Genomic DNA, 24,366 nt, shown 5'->3' with positions numbered 1-24,366 from the left:
AATATTTTATCGACTTTTTGTTGAATTCAATGCCTGTTAAATATTAAGCTCTTCAATTTGTACGAGTTAGTTTCAAGTTATACATCAGTTTCAATCTTGTTCCTGTACTTGATAAGATTTGATCGAGTTTCAAACTTTCTTCGTTCAAACAAGCTATTAAAGACTTTCTTACTAAACCAGTGTTCTCGAAGTTAATCCAGTGTTTGGTTGACTTCCTAGGCTTTCATTACGATTTGGTACCTCTATTTTCTTCCGGGACATTTATTATTTCTACTTACGTTACAGACCATCTGTGCAATTAAAAACGTCAAGCGGATTAACCGTTAGCATTCCAGGGTATTATCTGCGATGGAGTTTAGCAATTATTTCTATGAAATAGTTTTAGTATGTTCTTTCACCAAATTTTCAAAGATTAAATTCTCTATTCCATCATATTAAGTAATATATTTATATAACACGTTAGGATATTAAAATTAAATTAATATTTATTGAATAGATTCTATTTTATCGTTTTCTAAGTTATTAGATCGAGTCGTGACAATATATGCTAATGCAAACTATTATTTCTCATGAAAACCTAGGACAACGGAACCTAAATTACATCATACAATTTAATTCAGTATATCTATGAGTAAGACAAGTCGACACAACGCAGAAAGTACTAAATCTCAGAATCAGCTGAATCATCCTAGAATCATCGAAACATATTTTAATAGACTTCCTCATAATCTATTACGTAACTGCACAAACAAGTTTCGAGGTCATAGTTTAAAAACAAGCCATTAGATGTTTGCTCATAATTAACTTTCGTAACAGCTACATTTTTCATTCCTGGAAAATATCCTCGAACGACAACACCAGCTCGAAACGAGGAAGAATTGGTTCAAATCCATGGAACGTACGTACCAGAAATTAGCGAAATTTTCGCGCTACAACGTCTCGATGGAATTCTTGGATTCGCCAAACCAAACGCGCGAATGAATAGACGGAAGGAAGTTACGCTCGTTGAGTTTGTTCTCTGCCGTCTTGACGGATTTGTATGCAGTGGGAAGGTAACAGGACATCGTAGAGAATCATGGTTCTCTTTTCCATTGGCATCGTTTCGCGAATCCCTCGGCGAAGAACGTCGGACTAATTATTCCGGAGCGCGGGAAATTCGGCTGCAGTTTGAGGTTTTCTTCGGTTGACTTAACGCTTGGGAAGCTGACGCTGCCGTTCGCCTGATTTCGAACGTCGAAACGACTGGAAAAATTTGCATTTCGAGCTCGTAGTCACGTAGCAGTTACGATTGCTCCGATTTTATTCCGGTATTCCTCCCCGGAACATCGGAACCAAGTATTCACTGTGTAGAAAGGATAGAATTGGGGTGGAAAATTCGCTTCATCTGAGTAATCAAGCTATTGCGTTCATGCAAACGTTAAACGAACTTTGAGACATTGCAAAGTGGTTGATTGATATGAAAAATAATGAATAAAAGGGATGTTTAATATATCGTATTTTCAATAGAGTTTTTAGATTAATTGCTAGATTGTATTTCAGAGATGTATTCTCTTTTAAAGGGATATGAATATGTATATTGTTCAAGTAAATGTTAAATACTTCTATCTGTAGTCTTGTCAATATGTTTGTTAATCGTTAAGGATCTTGTTAGACAGAAGTTAAACATTAAGTTAAACGTTGTTTATAATTCCTTGTAATCGTAGCAAATATACAGAATTTTAGATACGAAGACTAAACCGTAGGTTTCTGTAAAATTGCTTTTTCATTTTTCTAAATATTTTCTTAGCTTCTTGCTGCAATAAGAGATTGATTAAAGGAAATTTTTTAATGAAGCATTTGATTATTCAAACAATATTGTTTGGGGAAATTAATTTATTGTTTGCTAAATATTCTCGAGTTAAAATGAAAAATATTAATAAGATTCTCAGGATATTGAAATTCTTCTGTGAGTATCAATTGAAAGAAAACAAAATTATTTCTCGGCAATTCGTAAAGGATTTATTATTGCCAGGACTGCTCCAATTTTACTGAAATTCAGCTTGGTACATTTTCCATCGTTTAGCATGCTAGAAGTTTGTTACAGTACTATTATAGTAGTTATAAAATATATTACATGTAATACTTTATATGATAATGTTACAAAGTATGACACTCGTGTCGTAAATTACAGATAATAGTTGATAAAATTTGATAACTGTATAAACAACGAAATTTAAGTTCCAAATATGTATATATATACCTCTTTTGTTAAATATAAATCTTCTAAGCATTTTTTACAGAATGATAAAGCGATCTGTGCCTTAGAATTTGAGCACCGCTGTGTAACGGAATAGGGTTACATAATGATACGATCGTACACGTCATTTTATTTTTAAGAAATAATGCGAGCATTTTTCGTGTAAGCAATATCTTCGAAGGAAGAAACTTGATCGGCTGCGTGATAGATTTAGCAAATGAAACAGATCGAACATTGATGCTTCTTCTGCTTACGAATTCAGAATTTTCTGCGTGTCTACTTATACGTAATGAACAATGGCAAAGAGAGATATGTGTAGATTTTACACATGCGAATGGTTTCTTCCGGAGAAGAATATTAAATCTGTACGTATTTTTCGTGTTGAAATATTTTTTTATAGAAAATGTAGACTTGTTAAAGCACAAAATTATTCCAACTGATTTTTACATACTTTGGGCATCTGCATCTATATTGCTATTATTCTATTCTTCCTCTGAATCGAATTATCATCTTTGTAGTTATCAAACAAAAAGAAAAAAAAAGAAAAAACGAAAAAAGGACTTGTTCTGTGGGAAAATGTGCATTATATGAAGCAGAGAAATGTTTATTGTTCTGTAATTTATTATTTTAAAATGAAGAGATATTTCGTTATTTTCTGGAAATAGAGATGATTCGGTACTTTGCATTTTTACGCTTCCAAAATCGTAAAATTCAGTTACTGCGTGCTTCACTGCGCGCACTCGGAATTAAATGCAGCTTTAACGTTAATTTGATTCTGGCAAGTCGCATCTAGTTGACCAAACAAGGTTGAATATATTTCGTATTAATATACTATACCATGTAGAATGTAACTGTTGCTATTGATCTGTCAGTATTTATTTCATCGGTCTAATTATCTCAATCTTAATATATTAAGTATAATAATACGTAAGTAATGGTATTAGTGCATTAATGTAATACGAATAATTCTTACGAATAATAATAATTTTGAAAAAATCATGGTTTAGATCTTCAGTCAAGGTTCTTTAAATTTATCTTTTTGCGTATTCTTCCAAAACCATACACATTTTCTTATTTAACAAATTTCGTGTTCTCCTAAGACCACCACTACTTCGAATTATGTTTTCGTGTATTTCTTTTTTATCTAAATTCTTAAAAATGAGACTTTTTATGCTACTTAACGTGAAAATATGTCGATTCGCGTTTGTTTTTTTGGCTGGCAACGTCAAATTTGCCCTCGAACAAACAAAACACTCAACCGTTTTGAAATACTGCAGTTTTCAGTCTGTTTTTGAAAGGGACGAAACAAGCCATTTGAAGCACCAAACGCGCATCGTTGTTTACGACCAAAATAGACTGTCGTCGCGGAGAAAATAACAGTTATAATATCGACTTTAGCACGGTCTGATGAACACCATAGAAAATAGGAATTGAATGAACTGATAATAGGAAGCAAATAGGAGCCAATTGTTTTCGTGATTAGAACCAAAATCCAAACGGAAGAGGAAAAAACAGACATTTGTTACATAAAATGGCGAATGAAAATTTTCTAAAGCGAAAATTCAAGTGGGAAACAGTAAATTGAAAAGACTCTTTTGTTCTAAAACGTTCGTAGAAATGGCGTTACAAATATTTTCGCCGTAATATCATATTTAAAAAGATTTCATACATAAATTTGAAAATTGTTCCTAGCAATTTCATTTGTTGCATGATCACTAGAATACAAACATAAAGCAATAATGAATAAAAGATTAAAAAAATTTAATCAAATTCAGAATACTAATGACCAAAAGAGATTTTGAAATATATATGTAAATGATAAATGAAATTGCAAAATTTCAAAAGTCTATCTTATCCTTCACTCATATACATATATGCGTGCATATCCATGTTCATCTACATATACTCGTATATTAAATCTCGGAGAACATATATTGCAACCACTCATAGACTCACATCCTAATTTCACTTGCACAATGATAAATGATTTAAAAATTACTTCTTTAAAGTTAGTATAAAAACCGAAAAAATGAAAGTTCGAAGGAGTGTTTTATTCAAACTGGTATATAACTATCGCGTATAAATTGTGTTAAATACACGTTTACCGTGCGTAACTTGTACTGTAAATCAACAATCATCCGAAGTTTCCAATTACTCTTTCATTCAAAACACAACTCGGTTCTGTAACTTTAATTCGTGACAAACACACGCTGCGTAGTTATCTTATCCGTACGCTACGGGCAAGTTCACAACTCGTGACACTAAACGATGTGCAATATCAAATTCGTTGTTCAATGTTTTAAACAACCGCGAAATATTACGTCTATTTGAAAATTTTTCGAATTAAAACAAACTGAAACGTAAAGTTCATTTAAACATCTTTCGAATGGAATTAGAATTCTAGGAGATAGAATTTTGCCAAATAAATTTTGCGAAATGATAAATGATATGTGAATGCTCTTTGTTAGAATATGAGCGAACCAAAGCAAGTAATACAAAAGTCATTAGAAAATAAAGGAATGTACGCGTGCAAATCTAAATTGATTGTGAAGGATGCATGTATAAGCAAGAGTTAACGTCTTTGTACCCGCGAACGAAATATTCCGCGTTGCACTGTCGTTCATACCTTATGGATGATTTATCTCGTATGTTTGGTTTCCACTGTTTGCTCTATTTCGCCTAGAAGAAAATAGCGTTTCATCTGTTCACACTCGTTGATAATGGTGTTTTGTAAAATTGATATTTCTTAAATGCATGAAAGACATGTTATGGACGAGATATTTGGTATCTTATCTTCAATAATGAAATAGTAGAAGAATATAAATAAAAATATAAGAATTGTACAATTATACAAAATTCTTTCCCTCGATTCTAGTGTTCTTGCATTCTTCATGTTTTCGTGACAATGAAATATTCTGTATTTTATATCTACGTATTTCGAAATAATATTCATAAATCCAAAAGAATTAAGAATGCAAGAAGAGAGAAGAATTAAGAGATTATTTCGTTGAAGATTTCACATATTAAAAAGCTATCCGTGACCCAATTTCTCAAGGATAAAATGGAAGCAACCCATCTCAGTTGAGCAAGTATGATCAGAGCTCCGTTTACAGTCGCCTTTAAAGCACGAGATACCGCATTGTCACAAGCAAATCGTGCCAATTCGAAGTTCTGCGTGCGTATGCATGCATTTACGTGCTCTATGTAGCCGTGTGTGCACTGCGCGGAATTACTGTCGTCGGTTTATCCGTTTTGTCTTTGACGCGTAATACATACTAAGCCGAACTTGAGACAGTCAGACAGACAGACAGACAGACAATCGTGTTCGTCGGATCGCACACTGTCCACGTTAGTGTATTTGGGGCAAACCTGAATTGCTGTACCCGCCCAGTCTCCAAGTACATAGTGTAGTCCGTTTTACAGAAATGCAACAGTTACATTTTCTACAGAAATTAGCCGGAGAGTTCGCTTCCTGGAATAATAGCGGAATTTCGTTTGGAATTTAATAAATGTTCCACGTTTCGTTAACTTTACGATTTCATTGAAACGCTTCCCTTCTTTTTTGGAGATTTTCTTCTTTGCGATGCATGTGCACATTTCTCGTATATTACACCTGTAGCTTGATTTTTTGTTTTCCTTATTTTTTTTTTTTTGTTAATTTGTTGAATAGCAATTCGAAAACGTAATGTTACACGTGTTGATTTTGACCAGTCGAACTCAAACTGTGATTGTGAAAAGGAAGGAATTTATCATCAGGATAAATTATTTGCTTTCAAATTATATATGAAACATGTTTTTACGCCTTCGATTTCTGTAGTAGACTTCTATCTATTATTTCAATGCATTTGCCGTACCTTGACAAAATAGTAACTTACTTTATTTACATTTTTCTTAACACTTAGTCAACCGCGCGCGCCACAGCGAGCTATACGTTTTCACCGCGCTCGCACAAGCCAACCTATACGCTGTCCACCGCGCACTTTTCCAAGCATCGAGAACTAATATTCACTACTTATGAAACAAAGAAGTCAACAAATTATTTAAATGGTTAATTATATATCGTGGTGATGATTTTATTTGACGATTTCACATATTGTTTATACAAAACATAAAATTAAAAGTATGTAATAAAAATATAAAAAATGTAGGTAAAATTAAAAACAATAAAGACGACCAAAGATAAATAACACGACTTGAACGTGAAATTAAAAATTCATAATGCATTTTAATATTTTTTTTACAATGTGGTATCGTTCGATTGTAACTTTAGTTATAACTGATAGCGTAACTTTTCAATTAATTTTAAAACCACTAAATTGGTGTATTTTATTATATACTGTACTTTATAAAAACAGAAAAAGTGGCGCAGTTAATTGGGAACAATTCCAGGTAAACAATAACTGATAATAACAACAACAGCTAAAGTCAAAAAGGGAGATCTCCCCGGCCGGTCACGCAGCGATGTTCTTCAAAGAGGGGAGATCTCCCATTCGGTTGGCTAAGTGTTAATAATGTTGCACATTATTTTATCGCACGTTTTTTAATCGATTAATAAAGAGGAAATGACTCGTGTTCTGTAATTAACTGACTTCTGAACGCATTAAGAGTCACGGAATAGATTATCGTAACTTTAATTTCTTAGAATCGTATAAAATTCTAGAATATAAGTGGGAGAAATATGGATGAAAAAAATGTAAAACCAAACTTGGAAATTTCCTTTCATGATCATAAGGTGAAAAAGTACAATTTGATAATTCAAATCAATTAAAAAAATTGCAGGTGTATCGAGTTAGCTTACTTATCTCTCTTCGCTTTCTCTACTTTTATGATTGTACAAAAAGATACATGTATGTAATAGAAAAGCATAGTATTAGTATCAATAACGTAAACCTGCATAATGTAATTATACTATTATAAAAGGTACGAAGATATTGTAAAGCAGATTCAGTTCAGTTTCTTTCAAACTTTAATATAAAGCTGATTTCGCTTGGTTGAATTTTCATAGATAAAATTTCATTTGCAAAGAGAATCTTTTAAACGTTGCTTCAGATATTTAATTCTAGCAGTTCTCTTACTTTGATTTTGTCGTTCCTTTGAGTTCGTTTCATACTTCATTAGAATAATACTTGTCTAATAAACCATATTGAACTTATTGCATGTCAAAGAGTTATGTAAGATATATTTTTGAATTTTAAACAGCCATACTTATCGATGTGCACATAAACTGAGTGTGAAATAATTGTCAGAAATAGATTAGCATAACATTGACTAACATTAATAGGTTTTGAGTGATACTTATTTATTTTGTGTTTCAAGATTTTATTGTATAAAATAATAGTAGAATTATTGTATGAAATATCAAAGAAATTATCTACATTCTGTAACACGTAATTTTCAATTTCCTGTTGCAAAATACTGTTCACTTTATTACTGCATAATTAGTTCGTGCGGTCATTGAATTGCAATAATAATGACGCTAGGTATTGTTCCGCTTAATTATTATCATAATTATTACGATTACCCCCTCTTTTTTTCGTCATTGTCAAGCTTCGTATCATTATTGCTCTTATTACTCTTAGTAATGTCATTTGGAATAATTCGAAGCGAACAGATTTATATATATATTATTTAGGTTGATTTATTTTTCCATTAGTGTCGTTACGTACATTTTCTAATCCATTATTCGCGTATTTTCAAAAGATTTTGTTCTGGAACTACAATTTTATTCGACATTTTTTATACACATTGTGTAAGATGTAATCATAAGACAGAAAACGCATAGGTGACGCAAGATCATGCATAATCCCAACTACAGGCTGATTATCATCGTAATGTATGCAAAATATTTTTCTTTTTTTCTTTTTTTTTGCAAACAAGCAATAAATTACTCCCAACATACATAATGTAATTACATTTGAGATCAAATGTCTTTATGGATCGATCGACAATACTCGACAACATATTGTTTCTACTTATTACAAATATGTCACTGTTACGTCGTTCGACATGCCGTTATTAGAGCACGTAATGAACTTTAATCACCCGCCGACCAATTGGAATAATGCTACATACAAATTACTTGCTTTCGATTAATTCATTAGCATCGTAATCATATCGATAACGTATGTTCAACTGCCTCCTAGATATTCCATTTTTCTAACTCTTTGCACAAACACATTTTCAACTCCCTTAAACATCAACCCTTCCTTATCATTCGGTCACTGTCAATCCATTAGCATCGTAAATATACACCTGGATGTTTATACATTTATGAGAAATGTGAAGGTGTAAAAATGCACAGAGTACACATTATACGTATACATACATATATATATATAATTATTAGAAATATGACAGATACTTACTTCTCACAATAGCGAATAAAACAAATCTCTATTTAGGATCTTTAGCGCGTCAGAAAAACATAAATTTCCATAAATGAACATCCACATTCAGCTGCCAAAATATTTCAATTTCGTCTGTCTTCTCGCACGAACACCATTTCCACCCTCGAAACATCAAGCCTCCCTTGTTTCATCTGCTTCATATGATACTACAGGAATTTCAACGTCAAAGATGTCCATTCTCGCAGCCGAAACAACCTAACACCTTGTGTGCAGAGAGCAAGAGCGAGAGGGAGAGAGTGCGTTGGAACGCTAACCAGAGGGTGCGCGCCACCCGAGTCACGAAATTAACTAATGCTTGCTCGCATAATGCGCTCGTAATTTTCGCCTCTCTGAGAGCGTTATAACGTTGTGCTCGCTTTAAAACGGAACCTGGACTTTATGGGGCCGTCGACGAGACGCGTACACGTGTACAGCGCATAGGAAAAGCACGGCAGAGGATGGTTGTTCGTGATGAAACTAGAGAGCAGAGAATATCGGTCGATCGGTGGCGCGCGAACGGTGACAAAACGTGCCGCGATTGTCGTCCTCGTTTTTCAAGTTTCCCCAGTTTCGTTTTCGTCGCTTTCCGCTTTCGTTCTTTTTCATTGTGGGCTAGACTGATCAGATTTTACGCCGGAAATAGACTATTTTTGACCAGGACGTTGAATCGACAGCTCTCAGTTCGTTTATTCCAGACCGAATTTCGCTTGACTTGCTTCGTGATATACAATAGCACGATATAGGCTATGGAAGTCTGCTGGTTTCGCGTACGCTGTGTAAATTGTATAACGCGTAATTGTTTAGCATTGTTGTGTACGCCAGTTATGTGCCCTCGATGGAAGATTAATGGAGGTGAAGAGTATTTAATTAGATATGGGTAGAGAAGGTTAATACGGGGGTGTTTGTGATGGTACTACATTTCCATATAATTTAATAGAAACATGTGCATGAATATTTAGGTGAATTTCATTCGTGGAAAACGAAATGTTGTTTATGAAGTATAATGCTTGTCGTTAAAATAAATTGACCGATAAAGCAAAAGAATATTGGGAATTATAGAATGAGATAGAATTAGTTGGAAAATAGAAGGTGAGCTGAATTAAAAAAATAGATTACCTGTCTTTCTGTAGAAATTATGTAGCTTTAAAATGATAAAACAAGTGAAAATACGATAGCCTACAGTAAATATATATCTTATTTGTAGAAGGAAAATATTAAGGTGAAACGCGAAATGTCCTAAAACTTTGAGATCATGTAAAAAATGTTGAAAGTTTGAAATGATCTTCATATCATAAAGTTATGAAAGGAATTTTTTAAAATAAAAATATTTGTTTTCTGGATTTACCAGTTCATTGTAACACATTCATACTGTTCGAAATACGAATGTACGTCGATTGTCGTGAAAACGTAGATGACAGAAAACGTAGAAATTGAAAACGGTCGTCTGGTAGTGATGCTTATAGCGAGATGTTTGCATAGAAAGGAGGCGAATGATGGATAATTTAAGTGGGCTGGTTGAAATTGAAATTAATTAAGTTCTGACTTTTCACGTTGACTTCGTATCCTATTAACGATGCTACTACTATTTTAAGCGGAGTACTTTATCCGTAATCCAGAAGCAATTTCCATTCGATTTTCATAATTGGATCAAGATCTTAAACGGGAATGGATATTGAATAATATCTATTTTTTATTCTTCTGTAACAGAGATATAACGTAATTACCTGTTTGTAAGATGTTTTATTCCTATTAAGCACGAAGTAAAAGAGGATTTTAATAAATAATCTCATTTCACGTATGGGAAATATAAAAACTCTTTGAATGAACTGTGAGTGGAAATTGATAGCAGTTGTACATTCATTTACAGTTGCAGTTGTACGTATTTACTACAGCAATTAAAGAACCTACGAAATATATGAACAGCATAATTATTATCAGATCGTAGATTTGTATATATTTACGGGAAATTTAAAGGTGTAATTTAATAATGTAAATTCACGTAATAAGCAAAAATATACGAAATATCCAGATAATCATAAATCTTTGCTTAGGTTTCGTTTTTTTGTTTAGCCTTTCTTAATAATAGCCTAATTATTCGAAATATGTTTATTTCAACACTAGGAAGACGAATAATTTTTCGTAGCAACTTAAAAAAGAAAAACATAAATTTATCTCAACTTTCATTTCTCGATTTACACAAGCTGAAAAATAAATATTGTTGAAGCTTCGTAGAATACCAGAGGGAAATAATTGGCTCGTATTTCCGGTGAAGTCCATCTCGAAATGCAGTGTATAGGTAGCTCATACTCATACATTCGATATTTCGCGGTTACTCTTCTCCGGTCCGTTCTCTTCTTGGGAATACCGGTTCATTTTCCCCAATTATAAGTTTTGGTACCTATTTCCCTCGTGCACATTGGTCAAAATCAACCTTGATACAATAAAGAGAAGCTGGATTAAGGACAGGTATGATTTAATTCGTTAGGTCCAATTTCATTCCAACTTACAATCATTGAAGTATAGGGTAATTAGTGTCGTTGTGGGGAAAAGTTTTCACGTTGAAGTTGCCTCGAACGTGCATGTTCTCGCATACGTTAATACATTTTTATGGAGATGTACTACGTTGAAGTGCAATTCTCCTTGCATCAGGCATCAAGATTTTAATTAATGTTACCTTTTCATTACGCCATTATCTTCTTTTTTTATTTTTTTCTTCGTCATATGTGTTTTAGAAATATCAAGAACATCCTAATTTTATTTGGAAGCAAGTTGTTCTTCTGTTTTTCACTTGTTCTAACCTTTCGCTGTACTTGATAACTTGATATCAATAATCATAAAATGTGTCGTTATATTTACTGGTCACCTTTTAATTTTATCCCCAAACAGACATTTCTAATTCTAAGGATAAAATTTAGTAGAAACATTGGCAGTCTTAAATAGGTATTTTAATAATTTATTTATAATAAATTACACGATGCGATTAATAACAATACAATTCTAAGATTCTTCATTTATTCCATCTATCAGCCTTTCGAATACTATGCGAAAGTAGAACAGAATAAAAGATTTAGCTACGCTGTTTCTAAAAATTGTTTGTAACGAACATTAATCACTACCTTCTTCCATCTTTTTAGCCGCTTCATTTTAACTCGATCGCATTACGCCCAAGATAATTACTCCCGGTGCGGAGTCGGCGTTCCTATACAGATCCGGCGTAGCCAGTGGTTCCTCCTCCCCTAGCGATAATCGAACGATAATCGAGAATCAATTTCACCCCTTCCAATCTCGTCCCCCGAGCGTACGTTGTCGACGCGAGGTTTCCAAAAAGATAGGTGGATTAATGACGTCGGCAGACATCGGAAATTATCGAGCAGCCGGGGAAAAAGGGGAGGAAGGTAGAACCGAACTCCATCGTGTCGCTCGTGTCTCCACAAATATACCATCACTGGCCCATTCGATACCTTCTGCTAGATTTTCCACTGGATTCCTCGTTTCTTCCTTCCGTTCTCGTTTCTCTGCCTCTCTTCTTCCTTTTTCTCCTCGGGTCGAGAGACTGTCGGCTCTGGCAAACATTAATTCCACAAGCCGCGAAGGATGAAGCACCGCCTCGGCGCACGATCATTAAAATAACGAGTGAAAGGATCCTCGAGAGAGAGGCCAACCCTCGAATGTGGACGCCACACTCTCGAGAGTAGCCGGGTTAAACTTGAGCAGAGCGAACTTGGGTTGTATCGTTAAAGCGGGTAGTTTTAGAAGAGCCGCGGATATTATGTACATGGGGAGTGTAATAAAGGGTGGTTCGGTTAATCTCATCCAGTGGATCGTTGAGAAAGGCAGGGATGAATATATTAAATCACGCAATGAATTGTTGTTTATGAAGAATACACTGCGTCTCATAATTATTCTTTTTATTATTTTCTTTGTAATTATTTATCGTAATTCTTGCCTATCGGCTTACGTCATATTCACTTATCACTATCTTACTTACTAATATTCTGCTATATTACATTTTCTTATCTGATTAAACGCACCTACATTGCTTTTATAATTACTGCACTTCCTCTTTGGCACTTTCTCTTCTACTTTCTGCTAACTATCGCCACTGCGTCTCATAATTATAAAACCACTAAAAGAAATTTATTTTCAGAAATATTTATGACAGGTTGAAAATCACAGCGGTGTAAGCCAAGACTTTGGAAATTTTGCTTTAGTAATTAATTAAGCTTTATTCTCTGTCGCGATATGTTTTTCATGACCTCGGGAAGTAAAATGAATTGTTCGTCACGCTAAACGCAGAATACTGTCTTTATGAAAAATAATAGTCGAGAAACTGGTTTATCGTGCCTCTCAAACGTTTATATGTTGCGTTATATCTTCATATGTTAATCCGATAAACTATGAAGTATGACATATTTGAAATCATACGAAGAAATATAATTTTCTGGGGCAGAGAGGACAGTTTATGCTCACAATAGAGAAGATAAATGAGAGAAAACTATTTCACAGAATAAAATTGTAGCAATAACTTCTACGAGTTTAATTGCTCGATTTTGCATACTTCTAAACAGATTTTATCGCGTTATCTTTTCTATTCCACGTCTGACAGTAACGTTTAGAAGAACTGAAATGTATATAAGAATTGACGATTTTTCGGGTAGTTTCAGGGTAATTTAGGAATCGATGCATTGCAAGAGGTATGCTTCTATTTAAAAACACTTTCACGGTCTCGAAATCAATTAAATTCTGAAAGAAGGTTGTATTAGGTTGTCCGGAAAGTTTCTTTCGTTTTATGAGCAAATAGTAGACGCACAACGTTTTTCGTTTTACGTTTATTTTGTCGAATTACGTACGATTCATTTTGTTCTGTCGAGATAAACACCGCGACATTTCACAGACTTGGTTTCACGTTTGTATGAAGGTGTACTGTTGTAAACAACACGTTTGCGAAAGGAAGAAAATTTTCGGACAACCTAATACACGAATCGTATATTTTTGAAATCCATGAAATTCTAAAAAGAAGAAGAAGAAAAAAAAGAAAGGCTACGAGAAGCCGTCTTATGAATATTCTTCCACGTGGACAATATTTTTAAAACAGAAGAGTGTCAGTTTCTTCGTTTACATTTGAACGGCAGTGTTTACGTTTCGTTATGTAACTGCCTTTCGTTACTCGTCTGTCTGATCTCGATGGTCTCTATCACGTATGCGAAGCTACTTTTGAGGTTTTAGTTTGAGTTTCGCGGTGTTTGATGTACTACGTTTGAATGGATTCATTTGGAGACTCATTCGATGAGTTTCTGGTGATCGTCGTCAGAGAGATTTCAAATACTGTGATTTTGAGGACTTGGGAATGAAAGGAGAGTAGGATGTTATCTACGTTTTATTAAGAGAATGTAGGGTAGAATACTTCTGAAAATGTATAAATTTCTTTTTCACATTATTATGTTTATTACGTAATTGCGTTGCTATCGTTGTTCAGCAAAATATATCAAATTTTTGAGTCTAGAAACTGTTTTTTTAAATATTACTGTTTATTAAATATTAAATATTAATATTACTCGATGTTTTAATAGTTCATACGAACACTTATAGTAATTTTTTAAAGTTTTATAAACCATTGTACTTTATAATATTTTATTTTTTACTAAACGATATGTCTGTACTAGAAATTGTTCTTAACATTGACTTGAGAATGATGCATTGTAATAGCACATATTAACTTGTTAATAGCTATTCATTTTGATTTTATCGAATAATTATTTCGATATTATTTATTCATGAAGTTGCTCTTATAAGAGTACCTACTTTATAATAAATATTTATGACCCAATCTTACCTCTCCAATGCAAAAATAATCGCTCGTAGGCACTGTTAGTTATGATTCATAATACAGAATCAAAAAAATATAACAGTTATTTATTATCTGACTGTTAAAACTTCCTCAATTACATTCAAACTCTACAATACGTAAAGCCATATTCCATTTCATTTGTATTATCATAACGTGCATGAAGTTCGATACATTATAACGCTACGTGAATACGTTGTAAAATCGAGAGTGTAACTCGTGTGCAGTTTGCGAATTCGAATTAAGCCGATCGAAATCATACGGTTGGTGTACAATTGACGAGGAAAGTATTCCTGCTGATCGTGCTCGATCTGTCTTTCGAATTTACATTGGCCACTCGGATGTATACGTATCACACGGGTGTCAGTGTAATCGGTAACTCGTTATTTCATGTTGAAAATGCGATACGACCTTTGTGCACAGCGAAAAAATATCGAAATCGTTTATTTTGCTTGTGATCCGTCGACCGTAAATGCGATAGGAATTGAAATACGATAAATTGGAGAAAAAATGCTCGATAATGTATACTCGCCTCTATGAACAATGTGAAAAGTGAGAAAATAATTCAAGTGACACGTTGGTCGATGCTTTCATTGTCCAATATATCATTTAGTAAGGTTTCCGTGTGGTAAACGCAATTTGAAATTAATGATACATCGCTTCGTGAGTGTGAACGCGAGACAAAAACTTGAGATTGGCCATTTTAATTTTAAATAATTTTTTTTTATTCTGAAATCTAAATTATACACTTTATGTATGCTCTTAATTGCTTTTATTATTATTAAATATATATAATATTTGTTATTCGAATTTTTGGTGATTTCTTTAAAAATGTAAATTATGAACTGTGATTATATACATATAATGGAGGAAACGACCGAAACAAGAAGCCGTTGTCTAAATTATAGCTTTATTTTCCAACTGATAATCTTCGAATCTGCTATGAAAATAGTCGAATACGGACGGTTATTCGATTTAGATTTCAGAACCTCAACACACAGACATACATAGAGTTTCTGTCTGTTTTGTCTCTTAGTTTGTCTAATATCTCTGTTATTGTTCATAGGCAGTTACTCAAACAAACTCGCATCGAATGTACACCAATCACTCTGCTGAACAGATTACGTGGTTGAATTCAAATTGTATCCGAAATTTGTCGCGCGGCCGATTCAATCGATACTCGTTGGTAAGTGCTTGCGCGTGTAATCTCGTTTGCCACGCGATGATAGGAGGCTGATGTCATATGGTTAACCGTTTAACCATTCAAATTGGTTAAGCGATTGTCGATTAATCGGCACAGTTTTCCCTCTGCTATTCCCAACGAATTAACGTTTTACCATCGTTTCGCGTGGATTTTCAAATTTAAAACGATCGGTATTTCTAATGAAATTTGTCAACTGTCCCATCGGGTGATACGCCTTCGAACTGTCGCCGAAACTATTCGTTGGTCACTGGTCGAATCGACGTCGTTTAATTCGATATACAGAATATCGATTTCTATTAAACTGGCGAACCTAGAATTCTCCCCAAACGTCGGCCAAATTCTAACGTCGAGCAAATTGCGGGCTGTGTAATTATGAACAAATGTATTGAAGAACATCGACGACACCCGGTTTGAATAATCAATCGCATGGTTAACTGATTTCCTTGTCAAAGGAGCAAGAGAGGAAATTCTTGAGCGCGAAAATGCATGATTTTCGTTGGCCGCGCTTGATGAAGAACGGTTGAAAGTACTTAAACGAACACAATCGAGGAATCCATTAGGGGCAGTTAACTGTATTCCGGACGATGCGAATAAATGAGCGGACGACCGCTTTTCTGCTAACTTTTTTATGCCGAATCTTCTCTTAATTGACAGGAGCACCGCTCGAAATTGCCACGTAATGAAGATGGCGCGAAAAGAGTTAAACAGTAGCAAGTTATATGATATATTGAATATTCTAAACTATTGTTCGTTCATCGATATTCGAAATTCGAAAGTATGAATAACAATAAACGTATATTTAATCGCAACACGAGGTCCCAACGTTCCATTGAAATTCTGCTCTCAATGTTATTACTTCAAACAACAGTGTTTCAGATGATAAAAACGATTTATACTGTCCTACGTTCTTCTTCTTCCTTTTTTACTATTTGATTAATAACAGTTATAAAGAAGCTAAATTAAAGCATAGTCAGCTAAAGAACGTTGCAAGTTTGCAGGAATAAAAAGTCCTTGTTTTTCTCAATGGATGATATTTTTTTGTTATTTGTCCTTTCTATATCTGTAATTTTCTCTTTTGCGCTCTGCACAACGAACGAAGTCTTCATGGTACATTTCCTAACAAGTTTGTCTCTCATCTGCCCTATTTGTTTATCAGCGCAGAAAAATAAGATCAGAGTTTTGTATAAACTATTTTAGCTAATTTAATCTTCTCGCTCTTCCTACTTACCAGAGCTAGTAATAGAATATCTATATAGACAGATTTCTTCTAAACTATTTCTATCAGTCGAATTCAAATGAATTTACTGGATAGGTAATGCACACGCAGGTTTTTTTGTAGCTGAAAATAAAAATAAAATTTATTCGCTAGTTTCATCCAGCTACGCTGATCGCGTTTATTTGATCGCACTTCGCGATCAGCTTATCGGATTGTCGACGACGTCGATATTAGATGTTTGATATTCGACTTTTCTCTTATCTTGATTTGGGGGTGTATTTACGATGTTGACAGAGATAGAAGAGTGGCTTTGCTTCAGGGCACAGTGACATTTTTCGTTCCGCGCGTATACAGATCGCACGTGTAAGCCGCGCATGCATAAACATCAGTTCGTGTTCCTCCTGGAAGTCACGAAACCTCTGCCCGCCACAGAAATATCGATAATAACTTCTCGCGTGACTTTACCTTGACATTGAAAACCGTACTACTATCCTTCATTCAAAAGCGTGGAAAATAAAATGCAGAACTTAATCAACGGAACGCGTTGTTCGAAAATAAATCTAAATAAATAAAAAAAAAAAATAAAAAAATAAAAATAAGAATAAACGTTCAAAAGACTTTAGAATTCATTACGTAGGTTACAATATACCATGAAATCTTGACGCATTTTATGAATACCATACTATGGTATCCTATTGTCTCGCTGCGAGAGCAACGAGCCGGATCAAGGGTAGAATGGAGCCGATGAAAAATCACGAAGTCAGGCTGAGCAGGGAAATTGCGCAGAAATTCGCATAGACAGAACGATGGAGCTCGATACATTCTCCCTATTGAACCATGGTGTTCGACGTCGCGCTCTGTTTTCCACGATGATATACCGCGCGTTATTTGATAACAGTCAATCTCGCGGAAAATAGGGACGACACGAAATTTACATTCAAATTCGGCTTCGTTTCTGCGCTGATCGAAAATTATACCTCGATTACACGTACACGCGCGCACATTTTCCCAAGGACCCGTTCGAGAAACTTGTCGAATATCAGCCGGATACGGTAAAACGGAATTTACTTTCCACGGGATTGTATTTCTTCCTGTGTGGACATAGTTTTTCTCCGCTTCTCGAAAATGTTCAGCTCTTCCAGGCTTCTGCGTTGGCCTCCGCTGTTCTTATTGTTCTGCGCGACAAATGGAAGTTTGCCACCAGACCGGTTTTTGTTGCGAACACGAAACGGCAAATAACTGCAACAAACGGTTGCTCGCCGCGATGAACTACGCTCCCCGCCGGAAATTATGTTGAATCTGTTGGTCGGTGACATGCTCTCGCGAGCGTAATTCCTTTTTTTCTGTTGGAGCTGCGAGCGATGTTTCTCGGGACTGTGTCACTCTTTAATTTACGCGCAAACGTAATTTCATAATCCGTAAGGTTGGAATTTTTGTGTATACTTGTTTTATGAGTATAGTGTATTTTTTTAATTACACTTTGCATTCGAGTTATATCGAAACGTACATTTGATTAAATTTATAATGAGAATTTGTTTTTGTCGCTGTAATTATTTCATACGCTACTTTGGCTACTTTTGTTGGTAAGATTTTTGAAAAGTACTGTTTTATTTATCCTCTGATCTTTGTATCTCAGCTTAGGTGACATAGATCCAATTCTTAATTGATGTTAACAAAAATATTTTGTATTTATTTTTAACACAGTTTTCTGAATATTAATAGAATTTTTTTTAACCGCTCTTCACGAAATGGGTAAGATTTGTAAAATTCTTCTCTGCACAATCAAAACAAATATAATTATAAAAGTTCGTGACGAACGTTCAGAATTCCTCCTACATCAAAATCATCAATCTTTGATCGTTGATCGAAGATGGGCTGGTAAACGTTTCCCTAACTGTTTGTAACTGGGGCATCAAGGGAAAAATTCAGTGGTCCTAGATACGAAACACAGGAAACGCATTTCCGGTGTGCCTAATGATGACGAACGAGCGTGGTTATTATCATCGGGTAGTTCGTGAACCAACCAGCGGGCAAAAACCATTCGTTCAAATTAAGAAGTTGATTCGGATTTAATGGTCTTTTGTTTAGCTGCTGGAAACAGGCGATACGTCTCTTTCTCGTGTTTTTTCACAATTTCCTTTTCTCTTTTGCGTTGCATTCCCTCCCTTTTAAAAACATGTTTTGAATCACAACATCAAGCTCGAACAGAATCAGGCCAAATTTTACAGCTGATTTTCAGTTTTGGTTGGTTTTGTCCCGACATCCCTTTTTCGTAGCTTCGCAATTCAAATTGGTAAACGAACAGAAACTCGGTCGTGTTTTTACTTCCTAATTATTTTCATATTTTTCACGGAGAAAATATTTGATTATACTTTTCCGTAAAACAAACAGTTTGAGGTTTGAGCCTTGAGCTTTGTCATAAATTGGTTTTACTATGACTTCAAATTAATCATAAAATTTGTAGAAAGAATATCTTAAATAGTCCTTGATCTTTCAGTTATAAATAAAAGCAAAAAAAATTTTAATTTCTAATTACTTTCTTATGTTACTGGGAAATGAAGAGCACCGTTCACATCGCTAGCGCATTTCTATTAAATGGGTCATATCCTACAAACGGAATGTTATTTAATTGCCATAAAGCGGCCCGCTGAATGTTCCGCTAAAATCTATCCAACTACAAATTATCTCGCGAATAACAATTTCAAATTTAGTTGCAAACGTATAAGTACACGTTACTGTACAAATTAACATCAACATTAACATCATCAACTACGTTCAAAATTATCCACTATACGTATATATAATCATCAAAAAGCAGTCGAAAATCATAAAACGTCGCGATACTTCAAAAGAAAGTTTAAGTCGAAACTTGAAATAGTTGACACTGCTGTTCCCTTGACATTTTTTTCACGTTTGTGTTTCTTCGGACATCCTCTTTTCTCAGACTACTTTATTCATAAAAAACGTGCGACGCACAAAAGGTATTAAAATCATATTGAACGTCAAAGGCAAATTATTAAAAACTATCTCCATTTTAATAATATCTATTGAGATATAACATCCATTTCAGGTCACGTCACGCATCTGAAAGGAATAACAAAGTTAAAAAAAATAAAACGATAGAAACCGCCAAAAATATTATTTTATCTAACAACACTTGAAAGACTTGATAACTTTACTTGCCTACACATAATAAACTTATCACTTTAAATAACAATAATATTAATCAAACGTAACTTTGAAATTATTTTCTAAATTAGCAATAAGAAATATTTCGTATCTTTTCGTATTTACTAACATGAAATTCATTTCACTTCGATACGAATGATTTCCTAAACATACGATATACCACTGATAAGTTACAGTGTTAGAGGACCTCTCGTCAGACGCGTTACATGCTCTCACGAGTATGTTACACGCATGTAAGCATTCGGGCAGGTGTGCACGGGTGCAGTCTGCGCAATGTTAGCTAAATTCTCGTTACCCTGGCGGCCGTGTCGGCCACGCGTAATCCGCTTTAATCCTTGCAAAAAGACGAGCCAAGGCTCAAGTGGATCAACCTAGCATTGCTCGGACGCGCAGTAGTATATCCATAGCAGTGCCGTTAGTCGACGACTCGATGTACGGGCTAACGTGGCTATATTTATCGTCCCAGTTTGTGACGTGACATCGTGTTTCACGTTTTATTCAATACGTTGAACTGCCGTGTCATTTAGTTGACATACAGATTGGTAATTGATATCTAACGTGGGGATGAAGGATTCTGGATTTGCTAGAACTTTGACGAAAATATAATATCTCACATCGAGTTGACGAATACAGTGATTTTAATCAATACCATACGAATTTTGGTTTTATCGATGCAATTAACAATTGGAATTATGGATTTATGTTATATCACGAAACAAAGTTCTTTAATTATTCGTAAGTTCACGAGTACTTCTAAGCTTATATAAGATATTCGACAGCTTCATTTGCAAGATAAGATTACTACATAAGAAGATACTAAGATACTAACATAATAATTCCATTGAACTTCTTCTTTATTTATATATATTTATATACTTTATATAATATACATGTAGTTAGAAAAGTAAATAGGTTCTATCCGTCTTGCACTGTATTTCATCTGATAAACTCTAAAGATTACGTAACAAAAGGTTTTCAATTTCCGCGTACGTCTTGTTCAGATGCGATTATAAGTATTATATAGTTTTTGTGCTGTACATACATTATTGTATTATTTGCTTACAAGAAACTGGTTTACATTTTACATAACCACAAGAAAAACGTTTTGTCAGAAATAATTAAAACATCAGCTCATGTCTGTTGTTCTCTTTTGCATTACAAATTTTTCTTTATCGAGTGAGACAGTTTACTCGAATCTGTACCATTATTGTCCGTTTCTAAACTAATTGGTTAAAGCTGAAACGATCGACAAACTGAAGCACGATAGTATTTGCTTACGTTTTATTTCGTAGCGAAACTAGGAGCACACGCTTCCATCGTTATTAATGTTTCACGTGTTGAGCGAGTTTTAGGTGAAAAATGAATTTCTCTCTCTTAACAATCGCGGCACGTATTCGACCCGATCAAAGGCAACGCGTATAACTTGTGTCGAGAGTTTGAGCGACGTGAAGACCAACTTTTCTTCTGCAACCATGTTTTTCGAAGAATAACTATAAGCTGCAAGGTAAACGGCGAGGGAAGATTAGCCGGAAGTGACGCGCTCGAGACCAAACGGAAATCGTCCGAAGGCTATTCGCTGAGACTTTATCCCGTTTTACCATCCTTCGTTTATTTTTATTAACTCGTTTCTCATTATAAACTTGTTCACGATTTGATATAAACACAGAAGTTCAACGCAGAAAAAGTTAGTTTACAAATTATCAGGTTTCTAATAAAACGAACGTTCTTCTCACTGCTATTGTATTTATACTTGCGAACAAAACGAAAAATCGCGTACTTCGTTTATCCTGATAGAAAGAAGTCTGAAATGTGTTAGATTAATTCGCTGTTAACAATGTTCAATTAAATCATCGTGAAACGAAACTGAAGTTGTAAACTGTGTGCATTCGTGATATTAGGCCCACTAAATTTTCGACCAATAAATTATATAGAACTGGAAGCAATTGTTAAAGTTTCACAGCAAGTCTTTGTCAGAATTGTACGAAGGAATAAGAGACTTCGCCGTTGGAGATTTTGATCTTTTTGAATTGCTTTTTAAATAGGTAGATTAAAAGCAAAATAGCATCGTGGACGTATAAACTTTAATCTATCGCAAATTTATAACATAAGAAATTTACTATTTTATTTATTGTATATCGTCTTCTTTCTTTCTAGAAGAATTTCTAATTATTTTCGTATATTTTCTAAAAACTAATTACTATAAATCTTATTTTTATATATTAACTTGGTTAATTAACAGTTAATACGAAATCTCGAGCTATTATTCTTGAAACATGATGTATAAAAAATACAAATTTACAATTCTGTCTTTTAGTTACTGGTATAATATTGGTTTACCGTTTCGTCATTATTTGTCCAATTTCTGTACTTAACGTATTTCAAAATTCTGTTGAAATACGATAAATTAAATCTCTTTTAAGTAGAGTTCGCCTAAAGTAAGTTTTTTTATTTAGCTCTTAGATCCGACATTAATTAACCCTTATCAGTAACTTACTTAAGGACTTTTTATTGCATAGATACCTACGATATTTCATTGATACTTTAACAATATCGTCATAAGAATATTAAATATCTTTAAGTAATTTCTTGATGTGTTTACGTTCGCATTTAGTACAATGACACAATTGGCGAGCGTAGTTGCGAGAAGGTTAAACGAAGGTTAATGTAGCGAATAAACGTACCACTTTTCTGTTCGCGTGGCAGCCGATAAATCACAAAATGGAACACCATCCGAGGCATAAATTCGTCTTACAATATTTTAAAACGACAGCCAGATCGTTCTCCGTTCTTAATTGTTCACTCGTGGAAATATCTTAATTTATCGTTAGGCCACTGAAGTTTTTCGTATCTTTCTTCGTTCTACATTATCGTTGTTTCCGTTTCAGTGCTTGGCAGTTGTCGGGGCGAAGAGTGCGGACACGAAAGGTTGGTGAAGTGCGGAAGACCACTCGAGAGAATCAACAGGAACGATTTGAGTTTCGCCGTGAAAAAGGAGGAACTTCAGCAGCTATGCCCGTAAGTTTTTGGATTAGATTCTTCCGTAGATTAGATTGTAGGTTCGTTTCGATGGTTCTTCTTTTTTTTTTTTTACGAACTTCTTATTTGTAATTTTCATATTCTGTTAGAGTTGAGCAATTCTTTTCAAGCAAGCTTTCGTAACTTTCATTTTTATAGTAGAACTTCTTCTGTTTTTTCTATCGATTCTTTTTTCATAACATGATGTTTTAACATTTCTTTTATTCGACACATATATTGAACAGATAAAAAAAATTTATCATCTAGTTTTTTAAATTCCAAATATCATTCGAGTTTCGAACATATCAGTGTAATATTGTTTGATACAAATTGAACGATAAAGATTTGAAGTTTTGTTTTTAATGTATCAAGTTTCAGAAACAGGAAGCTAAGATATTAATTGGAGAAGCAGATTTATTACATTACTTACCTATTAATAAATTATAATACGAAAAGGAATAAAAGTTTCCCGTTGAAATTAAAAATATGGACGCATAATATCGATACTTTACGTAGATCAATGTATACGTCGGCTAAATATTTCAGTCAGTTTACACCTTCTCGTTTATGTTTGCCATAAATTCCTCTTCCTCGATTACTTTTCCGCCAATTTTTTTTTTTATTCAACACCTTAAAAAACTTTAAGTTTTAACGCTCTGTTCTGGAATAGTTCTTACTTAGCCAAGTGTCGTTCGAATTCTCACGAAGAAAGAAAAACCACTTGGGAGTCCAATCGCGCTAATAATTAGTCCAATCGAGGCAAGTTTAATGCAACTTAAATTTTCCGAACGCCTGCTTATCCGAATTCGTCGATCGTGTTGTCTATTTTCACGATCGAGAAACTCGAGGAACGAGTTTCGAACATTGAAAAAGAATTCTAATAAGCTAGTCCGCTAATTTGCTTGAAAGTTTGAAGGACAGGCTACTCGAGATTTCTTCCGAGTTTTAAATAGCCTCTTAAGAGTTTCTAGTTAATTTTTGAGAAGTTTGGTTATCAACCCTTTGCCGGATTAATTTTTATTTCTCAGTTTCGCGAGGTGACTTTGTTGAATTAATTTGAAGCATTAAAGATACTTGAGATTTAAGCTATTTGATAAATTTCAGACACTAACCGTCTTTTATTATATCAGAAATATGAAATTTATGTTCGATGATAACGCTTGTTTGGCTTGTTGGTGAAAATAAAGATATGATCGTTTTTTTAAAGACTACATTATGGATCGAACTTTCAACGTTACGTGAAAAGTAATCAGAAACGGTATACTAGGATCACAG

General features: G+C 34.2%; 1 protein-coding gene across 1 annotated transcript in view; it reads left to right on the top strand.

The window, feature by feature from the left end:
- Positions 1-24,366, top strand: part of LOC117153273 (uncharacterized) — an 84,677-nt gene that overhangs the window by 21,793 nt on the left and 38,518 nt on the right. The window contains exon 2 of the mRNA XM_033327167.2: positions 22,962-23,091. Within this exon, the coding sequence (XP_033183058.1) occupies positions 22,962-23,091 (130 nt within the window). The remainder of the gene's footprint in view (positions 1-22,961; positions 23,092-24,366) is intronic.

The sequence above is a fragment of the Bombus vancouverensis genome, chromosome 1, assembly GCF_051014615.1.
Source record: "Bombus vancouverensis nearcticus chromosome 1, iyBomVanc1_principal, whole genome shotgun sequence".
Taxonomy (NCBI): domain Eukaryota; kingdom Metazoa; phylum Arthropoda; class Insecta; order Hymenoptera; family Apidae; genus Bombus; species Bombus vancouverensis.
Note: the sequence above shows the minus strand (reverse complement) of the source record. Positions and strands in the feature narration are given on the sequence as shown.